This window comes from Dendronephthya gigantea, unplaced genomic scaffold, assembly GCF_004324835.1.
Source record: "Dendronephthya gigantea isolate DGI-Jeju-01 unplaced genomic scaffold, DenGig_1.0 000068F, whole genome shotgun sequence".
NCBI classification, from domain to species: Eukaryota; Metazoa; Cnidaria; class Anthozoa; order Malacalcyonacea; family Nephtheidae; genus Dendronephthya; species Dendronephthya gigantea.
In genome coordinates, this window is record NW_021163078.1 from 1,143,166 (window position 1) to 1,157,363 (window position 14,198).

A 14,198-nucleotide genomic window follows, 5' to 3' on the forward strand; every position below is an offset into this window, starting at 1 on the left:
GAGTATTACCAGTGAGGCAGTGACGTTTGGCATTTGCGTTTGTTGGCTACATTTCTATTCCACCTGCCTGCAGGTCCGTGTAATTGATCGAATATATTTTGTATAATTATGTGTCGAAGGAAATATTATGGCGAAACAGAGTGTAGAAATATACACCAGCAGTTACTGTTATTGTGAATAGTACACACACTTCAATATCAGACTTGGTTAGATCTGAATAATACAGCCATGTACCGCATATGAAACTTGGGCAAGTGCAGAATCGTGCTTTGGAGTGATCGAAAAGTGGTTATTCTATAAGCTCCCTGATCGCAACAACAGTTATCTGAAGTTTCCCCGCACGATCAAGTTACTGTTTATGCCGATCGCTGTCTGAATTCGGTCATTTATAGCCCAGGATGAGCCGATCCGACCTGCCATTTCATGCAAGAGGCTACGATGCAAATTCTGAGTCGGCAAGTTCGCCTACGGAACACGAAGCGCTGAGTCCAACAAAGGCTGATCGACCAGCAGAGTTCTCGAAAAAGCACGAAATAGACCCGTCGAAAAAGCACGTCTCCGTGTCTGTTCCCGGCGTCGTCAAGCCAAAAGCTCCTGTCAAGAAAAAGAAAGTCGCACCGACGCTTGTGAGTATACACTCATTTATTTTATGAAAAAAACCGTTCACCGCAAAAGTATAATCACCGATTAATGTCATTGACTTGATTTCATAGGACGTCAAGGACGAGATCTCGAAATGCCGTGAGAAGGGAGCAACGCGTCTCGACCTTAGCAAAGCAGGGGTACGTTTATATGTTTTGTTTTATGTTTAATTTGTAAATACGTCCGAGTTCATCTGAAGCTCTTTAAACGTGTAAATTTTCAAGCGAACGTGCACACATTTGTCATTTCAAACTGTGTTCTAGGAGTCAATTTGCTATCCTTTGTGCACAGAGGCGAGCATGCATTAAATTATTGCAAACGTGTAGAATAGAAAATGAATTTCGATTTCTGACAGCGGAAGGCAGCTCTGCTTGCTCACATTATCAAGCTTTTTTGGAAGAAATTAGCTGGTATTATAAGTAATTACAGCGGATTTTCAAGGCAGACTTTTTGGATAATTAACGTGTGGCGTGTGTGTTTATTTTTGTCTGAATTTTATGTTTGACTGTGCTGTTACTGATAAATATTTATGCAGGAATGTTTCTCCCAGCTATAGTGGTGAAACGATGCTCCCTAACCCTTCAAGATGTGTGCAATTCATGTTTTTAATTTTCGTCACAGATTCGAACTTTCTTTGATACATTTTTGTGACAAATTAGAATTTGGAATGTTCGCAAGTCTTTCTTTGTTATTACGTTTTTAAAGGCCTTTTGTCTCATTAAACTTGCACCTGTGCTATTTTATAAACTTCTTTTATGATACATGAGAGGACAACAGTGCTATGTTTTCGGATTTGTGAAGTTCTTTGGAAGACTAATGAGCATATTATTCTTTCAATATAAGCAATAGTGCAATATAGCAAATGAGAGTGCTTGCATGTTTTTTTTTTTTTTTGTTTTTTTTTTTATTATTATTTTTTCCCCTATGTACAGTTTCATCTATACCTGTTAATAAGTTTTCTATAGTAACTTGGGCTAGAGACCTACTAGAAACCTTGACAGGCTTTTCAATTTAGGCCCCTAGTTAAAGTTCAATTATATTAATCATATATGTACAATCAAATCAGCAAAATCAGCAAAATAATTTTTAGAGTACTACTATTTACAGAAAGAAGAAAGATAAAGTAAAAATTAATTATAATACCAATAGAAGATAGAATACCACAATACATTTATGTTTAGTCTACTAAGTCTAGTGCCACCCCCAGATTTGTGGAATGAAACTTAATTCAGCCCCAGTACAGTTAAAAAATATTCCCTGACTGGGAGTCTTAAAATACCAGCAGTTCCAATTGTTCTTGGGTCAATGAAGAAGACATGACAGATTTGTGCATAATGTGTAATACATGCATAATGTCTTATGTAAACAAATCATATGCAGGCTGCAGTGAAACTAGAAACATACTGAATTTAATCATCAGAAGTGTTGTTGGTTGTACCCACAAACAGGGAAACTCTGTTCAGAAATTTAATTAAAAATCATCAGAGTAAATGCAATCAGGCCGTAAAAGGCAGAGGAGGCATATTATTCCAATCCTTGCCTATTTGGCTGTTAAAGCTTTTTACATGCTACTATTGCATATGTTTAAAGGCAGACGTTTAAAGGCAGACGTTTAGGAGTTTAGAATGGGGAGAGAGAAGCAGCCAGCAGGCTAAGGAGATGCCACCATGATATTTTGTTGAGTTGTTCCTTCTTCCTAAGCCGTGTTACAAAGAAAATAGATTCGATACAAACTATTGCCAAAGGTTTTTATATCTTTCCAATGCCTTTCATCCCGGCCACCTGGGGTAAATACCCACCTTCTCAACAAAAATAAATGAAGAACTTTCGTATTTGTTGCAAGAATTATGTCCTTGACTCCTTGTAGACTATTAATATTATTGTAAAGCAAGTTCAGCTGGGAGACAAACCACAGTGTAGTAAACCACTTGCATTTATAATTTTGTTGCCAAATAGTAATTATGCAGTAACTTAAATAGTTGTGCCTGCCATCACTGCCATGTTTGAGAGAATTTAAAACTCAGGTTCAAAGATTATTTTATCAATATCACTGAGACTGCAGAATTATTTGACCTCGTGATTCAAAAAAGCAGAATTAACTGTTACATTGAAAAGGTTCAAGTGGAGATATAGATAAAGATACAGATGGTGAATTGATACTTTTAACAATTTTCTGTGATTTAATCATTCAATCTTCTTGCAATGGCAATATTCTAATCTGATATATAATTAGAAGTTTCATTAATAATGTGTATGTTTCATGTAATGTTTTATTGGCATATAACATATATGCCATGAGGATATTTTCCCTGAGACTCAATAGTTGTATATTATAAAAGATAAATTGAGGATTGAATCAAATTTTAACCCACAGTAAGAGACCACGTGCATCGTTATGCAAAATTGGAAATAAGAGTAGGAACCAGTCTGGGAATATCTAATAGTATTTATGTACAGTCTGTGATTAAACAAAGCTTTATGGCAACTGATATGTACACACTAGGTAGTAGTTTGGCTTGTAGTTTTTCGCCCCATTTTTTTTATTAAATTGCCTCAGATGCACAGAAGCTTGTTATCTAAAAGTTAATTAAAGTAATCACAATATAAGTATATGGAAAAGAGTGCAATTGCTTTGTCACCTTGGACTGTGGAAGCTGAGAATTAAAAATTAGACAGACTGGTTGGGCAAAATGTTAAAATCAAGCATTTACTTATATGCATGTAACTTAAAAGTAAACATCAACTGGCAAGGTTTTTTTCTGCTCTTTGTTGAGGTATAGTTGTTGAAATATCATAGCAAGAAGTGATGTACAACATACACTTTAAATTAAAAACTAGTCTGAAGGGAAAATTTGTTTTCAGTTGGAATTTGGAAAACTGGCACTTCGAAATCATGTGATTTAATTTTATTTTGCAACTCAAGAACTAAAATATATACATTTGCTTGCTGTCTTTTGACAAGTTATACTGTTATAGTACTTTGACATTGTACAAGTGCATTGGCATTGCAGCCCGATTTTTTTCTTTCTTTCTTTAACCATTTAACCCTTATCTCTAGCTGACATGTACCTAATATTGACTCATTCACTACTTTGACAAGAATATTCGTTTGCACAATAAATGAAAAGTGATAAAATTTTTTCTAGAAGAGGCGAAAAGAATGCGTCAATCATATTTTTCGCTGAAGAATTAATCTTATATAAGACGTAGTTTCTGGTTAAACCCCTTTAGTGACCGTTTCGCGAGATGAAAAAGGCTGTTCAATCCTTGGTAAAAAAGCGTGTTTTGAAGGCTGTCTTTTGAAATACTTCGAATAGGAACAAATTTTCCAAAATGGTGAAATAAAAAACAAAATTGATTGTGGAGTGCGGTGTTCCGCAAGGATCAATATTGGTTCCCATCCTCGGCTATTCACTGTTAAAATGAGATTAAATCGGAACTTACACATAAACATGCAGCAGAATTGATTGTAAATGAACTGAAGCCTATGGATGGACATGCATGGGAAGATATATTTCAGTTTATTGACATTAAAGGACACAAATCAATTCCTGAAAATGTCTAACAGTGAGACATTTTTTTCGTGGCCTTTCGCCATTCGTCTGAATAAATGTTTGTGGAATGGAATCGGCTTTTATATGATTGAATCAAACGTTTTTTTGCATGCACCCGAATGCTTTTGCAGGGATGAAGAGAAATTTTATAAATTTAATGTTTGTTGCTGTTTAGATTCATAGTCTTCCAAAAGATATTAAAGAGGTACATGCTGGTTGACTAATATTTACTGTGTTTTCTTTTGGCTTCAATGTTAGTTGAAAACGTAACTGAAATGATAAGCTTTCGTCTACCTTTTTCTTGGTCTAGTTAAAACAACTTACAGAGCTGTTTGTTTATGGCAACAAGCTAGCATCACTTCCAACCGAGATTGGGACGTTAAGTAACCTAAATATGTTGGCTCTCAACGAGAATAGCTTGACCACATTGCCAGGTAAATGCATTCTTTTGACGTGGTCTTTTGATATCATGGAAGCTCTAATGTCAGTCTGATAAAACTGTTTGATATGCACGTGTAATTTTTAGATAACCTCGTCAACCTGTGCTGTCTAAAAGTTCTGGACTTGCGACATAATAAACTCAAAGAGGTGAGTGGAAGAATCTTGTAATTCGGCCGCAATTATTGAAAAGATGGCGTATATATAAATGAATTTTGCAGTCAGAAATTGTCAGTTACAGAAGCAAATAGAGTCACTCATGAAGCAAGATATAAAAAGGGTTTACTTCACTCGTTTAGTTTCTCTAATCGTTTTGGCAATTTTTTTTTTTACAATGAAATGGTTTATAAACCGATTCCATGCAGTTATATAAGAGATGATATAAGAGCATCCTTTTTTTATTAAAGCTTTGACGAATTTAAAGATCGACTCACGATCCTATGATATCAAATACCCGCGTGTTTAATCCTAAAATTATTTTTTTTTACAGATCCCAAGTGTGGTGTATGAGTTAACATCATTGACCGTTCTTTATCTTCGTTTTAATCGCATCACTTACGTCGATTCGGCAATCTCGAACTTGCGGGTAAGTTATATACACCTTGAAACTTGACTTTAATTTGCTGCGAACTTTTTTATTAATTTTTATAAAGTCTAAAAATTTCGTCGATTATCTTATAACTGCACTAATAAACTCTATTGTCGGCTTGTCCAACATTTTCGAAGAACAAAATCACGACTGAGTAAACCCAAGCTGCATGTGGGTAATTCAAAACCAGAAAATAATGATTGCCATTTTTATGTTACTCTCAAATCTGCTCTCAAAAGTCTGCATGTATCGAGAGTTATACAAAATTATCTTTGACGGAGGTTTAATAAAGCATCAATATACTACATCCTAATTATACTATATACAGTAGTTGCTGCCGCCATCTGTTCAACATTCACAACACACTTGTTTTGTCTGAATTAAAAATATTCTCGTATTTGAGAGGTGGTTGGGTGATATTGTTTTATCTGTTTTGGCGGGAAAACTATCAAAGCCATGCAGGTATGCATTCGCTTCATAACTCGGCCATAAGTGTTTTTCCATGCAACACGCTATTTAAATATTTTCCCAATCCAGAAAAAATTAACGTGACAACCTAAATCATTCAAGGTCTTTACATAGCGTGTCGTAGCATCTTGGGTTCGAGGTTGTGTGTTCCTATTAGGAAGACATGCGTCTTGTTAGAAGGATGTATCGATGTTGGGAAATATTTATGTTAGCGCATGAGATACATGCACGTATATCTTTGTTGATTGAAGAGGTGTTTTATTTTAGATGTATATTATCAGACAAATTCCTGCATTTTAAGCATATCTTTTTTCCCCGTATTAATCCGAAGTATATATATACTGCATTTCAGCTGTTAAGTTTATGTCGTATGAATATCTTGACCGCTTCCGTCCGCAATAGCGGTATTTTCCAAAAGAACAGGATCGAATTAAGACTCGAATTTAAAGCGATAATCGTCATACACCATGAAAACGCCACTCTTAAGCTAAAGCGATCATCTTTGTAATAACTATAGCACACCATGCCGGGAATATAGCAGATGTAACTCAGAAGAACAACAATCGCGCAGGACTTTGCTAATTTCGACTGCTGAACTGACTTCAGTTTTCCAGAAGAATGCCTTATTGTAAGAAATATTTTCACATATGCGAAAGTATTGAGTGCCAAAATCGTTCCAACGTTTGAAATGATCGCTACGGTGTGAATAAATTCCGAGGGAAATTTTGCGAAGTTTAGTATTATGACCGGAATCATAAGAGCACTAGTGATGATCAATATTATCCGCTTCGTCAGATGAAGTCTATGGAGAACTGGATGTACAATACTTGCATATCTCTCGATCGTCAAGAGGAATAGAATCATGAATGATGCGCTGGTTATGACTTGAAATATCGTTTCACAGGTATAGACCAAAACGCAGGTTGCCAAGCCCAGAAGTTCGCAAACTCGAGCTAAGGTGTACAGTGGTAGAGAAACCGTCCCGACAACCAAATCGAATGTAGATTGTACCTGAATCAGGAAGTAACATGTCTTTCCCCGAAGTTGGGAACTCCGTGCAATAGCTATAACGGCAAGCCCATTTAATTGTACAATAGCGATCGTTAACAAGCAATTGGCGATACAGAAGATGATTTGGTTGATAAAATATATTTCAGAAGGGAATTGCAAGATTATGTATACACTTGTACCAAAATCCGGACAGGTTTTCAGAACTGCTGTACTGTTATTGAACTGTTGTACGGCGACCATTTTGACGTTACCGGTTTCAGAAAGCGTGAGTCGCTGTACGTATACAAGGATTCAAAATGAGCCGTTCTGGGGATTATTTAAATTTTGCAGCTGTATGCTTTCTGTTGCTCTGGAGTAAACAAAATTAAAACACGAGATACCTCTATAATAACATGTATTCTTAATTACATGTAGTGCAAAACAAACAAGTCAGCATGATCTGGAAGTTAGAATGTTCGTTTAAAGAGAATAATACATGGATGCGCGTAAATATGGGGTTTATTTCGATTGTTGAGAATCATGAAGTGTATGAGAAGATATCAAAGTTGATCATTTGTTTTACAAAATCAGCTGTGATGTCCGGTATGTGATGTCCTCATTTCTATAAACGCTGAGGTTATCGATCAAATGATGATTCTATAACACCTATATAGATCAGTGATCTAGATCGCCCGTGATAAAAAAGTTAAACTCGTTTGTGAAGAACAGATATCCTGTTTACGATAAACGGCGGAATGCATTATTTTTTACCTTGTTCTTACGTTTTAGTATCTTGATTTAGAACCTTTGAGGTACTTCATCACCTTTTTGAAAAGTTTTTCTATGTAACAATTTGTTTTGAAAGTATTCTTCGAGTATTAATATACACTATAAAATAAGGAATTCTGAAGAATTTAAAGACTGTGGTGTATAGTTAGGCTTTAGTTATTGTCTATGACTATATAAACGAAGTTTGTATAAATACATGCACGCGTCTACATTTGCAGACACCGCATGTACAAAATATATTTACGGACATTGTTTAGACTGCAGGGCTCGAAATTTTCCGTCTTTATTTAAATGGCAATCCATTCTTTATTTGATGTCTTTCCGTAATTATTGGTCGGAACAGGTATATGAATTTATATTAAAATGAACCATCCCACTGACACATATAGGCCAGACTGCCCCAGACATATATAACATTTCAGTCTGATATGAAAAAACGATTGGGCGATACAAATGAGGTTGTTTCGTATATGTAAACAATCATATTATGTAACCTGAGTAATAATAGTTCTTGCAATTTTATAATTCTTAAAATATTCGACTTGTACAATGTTCACACGCTGTCGTTTTTTTATTTGACTTTTATATTTTTTTCGCACATAAATAACAGCTGGAAGCAATCTCTATAATAAATGCCAAAGTCTGAAACTCTAGTTGCAAACAATATACGTATAAAATATATTTTAGAAATTTGAGTTTTGACCTCTCGAAAATTGAAAAGATTTTTAATTATATATAGTATTGTAAAAGTGCATGCATGGTAGAGACATCTTGAGTGTTTATCTTCGAAATCGATAACAATATGTAACGTCGTTAACAAAGTCTTATCGTCACGGTTGAAGTGAAGAATTTTTTGTTTTTGCTATTTTGAAAAAGACGTTATCACACTCCAGTAACTAAGCCTCGTGTTTTCATTTTTAGTTGATTACAAAGTTGAGTCTGCGTGAAAATAAAATTCGAGAAATTCCTTGCGAAATAGGTATGTTGTTTTGGGTTGCTATACATGTTAAATGTTTAATACTGAATTATTGAAGAATGCTCAAATTTCTTGTTAGAAAAAGTACACGATTTTTTTATTTAAGGCTATCTTATTCATCTGGTAACATTGGATGTTTCACATAATCAACTAGAGCTCATTCCACAAGGTATATACCGACAAGGAGGGAATTTCGTTTTAGACCAATCAGCGAGTTTGTTTACATTTCAGTGACCCAATCAGAATGCATACGTTTTGACTACTTTTGCAAAAAAGTGTATTATTTACCGTCTTACATGAAGTATTAAAATTCAGGCATTCTGATTGGCTTTGCCTGAAAAATGTAAACAAATATGCCGATTAGTTTAAAACGAAATTCCACCTTGTTTGAGGTACGATTTATCTTGAATTGAATTTGGAAATCGTATGGCATGATTTCCTGAGGGGCTATTGCACCATGGGAATGCTGCATGCGTGCCTACTTCCGAAAAGCATTCACAAAGGCTTCGATGGTCTAAAAAAGTATCGTGATGTTCTTTGCGCATCCATGTAACAATACTTTATACTGTTGTAGAAATTGGGAATTGTGTTAATATGACGTCACTGGATCTGCAACATAACGAGTTACTAGCGTTGCCTGATTCTCTCGGTAACCTGACCGCCCTGACGCGACTTGGTCTAAGGTATGTAGCTCAACAATCTGTCGAAAATCGCTGATTTTGTTTATTCGCAGGAGTTAGTGCATTTTCCTTTTATTTCTGTTATGGTTAGGCCCACTGTGTCTAAACAAATCCATATACTACTCGTTTTAAAGAAAATGGCTTGATTACTAATAATTAGGGCCCACTTTGACCTGGAAGTTTAAATTCCTTGTTCACCTTGCTTTACTGAAAGATCTGTCTTTTTATCACCGAGAAAAACCGTGTGTCTTCACATAACCACGGCTCAAACGTTTATATTTCAACTGTTGGTATTAAATGCCGGATTTCCTCTTAGGTACAATCAACTATCAACAATTCCTCACACATTGGCTAACTGTACATCATTGGAAGAATTTAACATTGAAGGAAATCACGTGACGGAGTTACCCGTATGTAAACCTTTCAACCGACAACTACAACAGACAGTCGATACCATTCATATAATTTCTTCTGGTGTCTTTTAGGGGAGTCTCCTGGCAAATTTCAAACAGTTAAATTCGATAACGTTGTCAAGAAATAAATTTGAAAATTTCCCTTCAGGGCCTCCGAAACAACTTGAGACTGTAACAGTAAGTTACAAATATCATGTGCTATATTTTGCTGGTTGTATTCGGTTATATATGTGTAAGCACGGTTAATAGAGATTTCGTTTGAAAAACGAAATTATATTTCATCATACAATAAATTCCAATTTCAATTATGTTTTTTGTAACATTGCAAATTCCAATGACTTTATCGTGCATACACTTACGCAAACAAAATATAAAACAAACACTTTACCATGCTGTACTGGGAGTGTTTGGTACATTCATGTGGTGTTTATAGTATTTTAAGTAGATGTTTAGTACAGTTGTAGTAGTAGATGTTAAGTAGATGTAGAGTAGACAATCGTTGTATGGTAAGTTTGTGTGGTGGTAAAATAGAGTTATGATATCGTGTTGTGTTGTCTGTTTTGTTGGGTATAATATCGAATGTGGATTTAAAATGGGAATCAATTTTCTCTAGTCGTTTAACCTGGATCATAATTCAGTGCAAAAGATCCCTTTTGGAATACTGTGCCGTGCGAAATATCTGGTAAAATTAATGTGTGAGATTATTTATCATTGCTAAAAGTATAGCGTCATTTATTGTCTCTTTCAATTCTTCTATAGTGTAAACTGAATCTTAGTAACAACCAAATTTTGGCTCTGCCTGTTGGTAAGTACTTTTGGAAGATGGTTGCTCGATTATTTGTCAGTTCGTTTGGACTTTTGTCTGAACAACACTTTTTGAATATATGTCATATGTTCGAATATAACCAAGGAGCAGCGTGACAGCGTCTTCAAACAACTTAGTGTGAAATGTGGTATAACAACTGCCTAAAATTGACTAACTCTCCTGACGAAGGCCCTCAGGTCGAAACGTCGAGAAGTGCTTTGTCTATTCTAGGCACTTGTTATACCACATTTGATGCTGAGTTATATATAATATGATAATATTTCATTGGTAATGCAGATTTTGGTACGTGGACTACGTTGGTCGAGCTCAATCTTGGTACGAACCAAGTTAGCAAGTTAAACGGTGAGAAATGTGCAAAAGTTGTTGTTTGTAAAAATGTACACATTCAAATATTTAGGTTGTTTTTTTCCAGATGATATTCATTCGTTAGTGAACCTTGAAGTTCTGAATCTCAGCAACAATTTACTCAAGGTATAATAGTTAACGAAGTTTGGATAGCTCTAGCTGGATTTGGTAGTATTTTCACTATTGTGGCTACATGTTATTCTAACTACATGTTATTAAAGAGAATCCTCGATTAAGAAGGTTATATAATAAACAACTGGCAATTTTGGTGCGATTAAAAAGAAATCACCACAGACCGCCAAACAAACCCTGTTGATTCGTAAGGTTACGTCATTGTATCATAGACTGACATGGTGACGTAACTTTACGAATCAACACTGCTTACTTAGCTGCCTGTAGAAACACAAATATCTGCATGGCGGAGCACTATCCTGCTTTCTTATAACCGGCTCTGGACAGGAAGGCTTTACAGTTTAGTGAGGTTGCCTTATTCTGAACTCAATATTTTAAGTTATAAGTAGCTGCGGTAAAATCTTGCTGTCATACATATCATTATGTAACTGCTTATTTTAGAAACTGCCTCGTGGTATCGGGGCTCTCAAAAAACTCAAGACACTCGACGTTGAAGAAAATCAACTGGAGAGTTTACCTGCAGAAATAGGTTTGTTATTTTTAAAGTTTTCATATTTAAAGCCCTTATTTAACCAGGTGATCTTATTTGTTATAGAATATCTAAGAAGTTTAGAAATTTTAAACGCTCAATCGAATCGTCTACAGACTTTGCCAAGGTCGATAGGGTATGTTCTCTTTACAAATATAACTGATAGGGAATACAAATGGCCTTTAACAATTAATTATATGATGGTTGAAAAAAAAATCTTTGATCGGCTGATTCCTAACATGTTTCTTTTACTCATAGATACCTTAACAACCTGACAAAGTTAAGTGTGGGAGAAAATGATATCACTTATTTACCTGAGGAGATAGGTAAGATGGAAATTAAAGCCCCGCTTACATTACACTCGATTTATTAGCTCGGCACGGCTAAAATGGGTACACGTGCCCATGGTAGCCTGAGCACTGATATGGCAAACAAGATGTAAATTGAAGATGTAGTTGAATTGAAGCCCCCGAACAAAATTTTCTGACCTTGTAGTTCTTTTTTTTTCATTTTTGTACTCTGCTTCATGTTCTACTTCTCCAATTTTTTGCAAGATTTTATATTACACATTTGTAATTCGGACTCATGGTTGTGATCATTTTCTTTGATCTTCTCGGCCGAAACAGTTGAGATACTGTGAACATTCTTAGCTGCAAGTGCATAAGATACTCGTCATGCCCACAATTCACATGATCATTCAACGATTTCCCTTTTTTCGTCGTTTTAGGAACGTTAGAGAGTTTAGAGCAACTGTATTTAAATGACAATGAAAACTTGCATTTTTTACCGTACGAGCTCGCTCTGTGTTCCTCGCTTCAAATCATGAGTATTGAAAACTGCCCACTTAGTCGGTATCCGCCGGAAATCGTCGTGGGAGGACCGTCAATGGTTATACAGGTAGGTGACAAAGTTAATGATCTTTAGCAGATCAGCTCAGCAGATGCAGCCAAGGAGCGAGGAGAGGTAGAGGTAAATTTTCTCGAGAATTGAGAGTTCTAAAGTTGTTATTAAAGTTGATATGACACGATGAAAGGAAGCAAATAATCACTTTTCATGAAAAAACGGCTCTCAAAATATCCTGGGCCCAGATTTTTCTACTTAAGTTCCATATATCTCGCAAATGATATACCAACACAAATACTTCAACATAAATAGATCAATATAAATACTTCACACCATTGAAAAACCAGGAAATTCCTTGTAGACCACTATATTTTTCCCGCTTCTTATTGACCTTGTATTGTGTTCCAGTACCTTCGGTTCCAGGGTCCTTACCGCGTGATGCCGAATGACCCTAACCAAGTTCCCGTCTCAGATCTGTAGGCTTGGTGCCAAGACGGAAGATCGTACACAGGACCGGCGTCCGGGTCTAGTAAATATTTGGTGTGGAAAGTTTTAATAGTTTTAGGGATTTTATCATAGTGTAACTACGAGTTTGTATACTAGTTAATGGATAACCTTTCTAGCGCCCACTGATCTTTTGCGCAGCAATCAAGGTCCCAGAATGCATCGTTCCTTCGCGGAATAGAAAATGAATCATAAACAATGAAACGATGAAAAGTCATCGGTACAGTTAGGAAAAGAATTCATAATTTTGAAGCTTGATGATTGGTTGCAAAAAAATATGAAATCTAAAAAGTATGGTCCTGTGATGTTTTTAAATTTTGTATGTTTTTTCACGTGCGGAAAGTTGATAGCTTTTCTGTGGAAATGGAGCGCCATCTAATTGAAGATGTACTGAGTTTGAAAACTTCGTAGTGCCATACTCCACTTTTTCACTATTTTGCAACGAAATGTAGTCGAAACTGTACTCCTAGTGGTCGAACCTTCAGCTAAGCTGAGATTCTATGCACGCGGCGAAATGTCCCGCGTGGTATTATACTACGCTCAGCTACTAGACATTTGTGTAATGGGGTTATTTGAAAGGCAAATTAGGGGAAAAAAGTCGCATGTGTTGAAAAACAAATGTTATTTTACTTGTCGGGCTTCTAAAGCCCCAGAAGGGAAATCACAGGTTACAAACATGTTGAAAACAGCAACTAACGTCTGTATTTTAAATGCACTCCCAATCGAGACCAAGTAAAGCATCACCATAACGCTTTCTGCAGGAGAGATACTGTCATTTACTCTCATATTCGATGAGGGTGAGTATATGCAAACTCGTGGAGCAAAGTTAATTGATAAATTGTGATAGGACTGAGCTTTTAAAATACAGAAGATACTCATAGATGATGAACAACAAAATAATCTTGCACTTTTCTAATTATTTTAATTGTAGCACGGAGAATATTGTGTATTTCCATGGTGTTGTATTAAATTCGAGGGAATTTTATCTGTATATAAAAAAACCTGCAATTTGAATAATAGTGATAGAGACTGATACTTGATTATAATAATAATGTATACAAATATGGGATTGCCCTGTCGAAAATGAGCTGAAATGATATACGATATTGGAGTGTTCTTTTCCAAATATCTGATATCTTCTTTCTTGAAGGAATTGTTGTTTACAACGTTTCGCGGGCATACGGTTGTCTTGTTCCTTTGCGTTTGCTTAGCGGTAGTTGTAATTCTCCACGGCAAATTTTCCAAAAACAGATGTTAGGTTCTTGAATAAAGACGCGTAAAGAATATTGATATATTTCTGCGAATACAGGTAAAAAAGGAAGACATCTCGTAATTTCGTATGCTGATGACCAACGAAGACAGAAGAATCGCCATCGATAAGGCCAGTAGAAAATTTGGAAGCTGTTTTAATTTGTAGGACTTCAAGAGCCCAACGCTTCTGTGTGTCAATTGCATGGGGAGGAGTTAAACGGGCTTGCAA

At 35.7% G+C, this 14,198-nt stretch overlaps 1 protein-coding gene across 1 annotated transcript; it reads left to right on the plus strand.

Moving 5' to 3' along the window:
* Positions 1-76: 76 nt before the first annotated feature.
* On the plus strand, positions 77-13,750 carry LOC114531106 (leucine-rich repeat protein soc-2 homolog). Its single transcript, XM_028552755.1, has 20 exons — positions 77-626; positions 714-782; positions 4,372-4,401; positions 4,507-4,630; positions 4,723-4,784; positions 5,125-5,220; positions 8,392-8,449; positions 8,553-8,615; positions 9,021-9,129; positions 9,443-9,536; positions 9,612-9,716; positions 10,153-10,221; positions 10,299-10,344; positions 10,642-10,707; positions 10,778-10,836; positions 11,284-11,371; positions 11,438-11,507; positions 11,630-11,697; positions 12,099-12,268; positions 12,623-13,750. The coding sequence occupies exons 1-20, from the start codon at positions 399-401 to the stop codon at positions 12,692-12,694; spliced, it is 1,746 nt and encodes a 581-aa protein (XP_028408556.1). The 5' UTR covers positions 77-398; the 3' UTR covers positions 12,695-13,750.
* Positions 13,751-14,198: the final 448 nt, after the last annotated feature.

What these genes read in the sequence shown, in the direction of transcription:
- LOC114531106 (XM_028552755.1), top strand. Translation starts at nt 399, where the DNA reads ATGAGCCGATCCGACCTGCCATTTCATGCAAGAGGCTACGATGCAAAT. An exon ending in GACATAATAAACTCAAAGAG is followed by an intron (nt 4,785 to 5,124) that starts GTGAGTGGAAGA and finishes TTTTTTTTACAG; the next exon opens with ATCCCAAGTGTGGTGTATGA. An exon ending in AGAAATTCCTTGCGAAATAG is followed by an intron (nt 8,450 to 8,552) that starts GTATGTTGTTTT and finishes TTTTTATTTAAG; the next exon opens with GCTATCTTATTCATCTGGTA.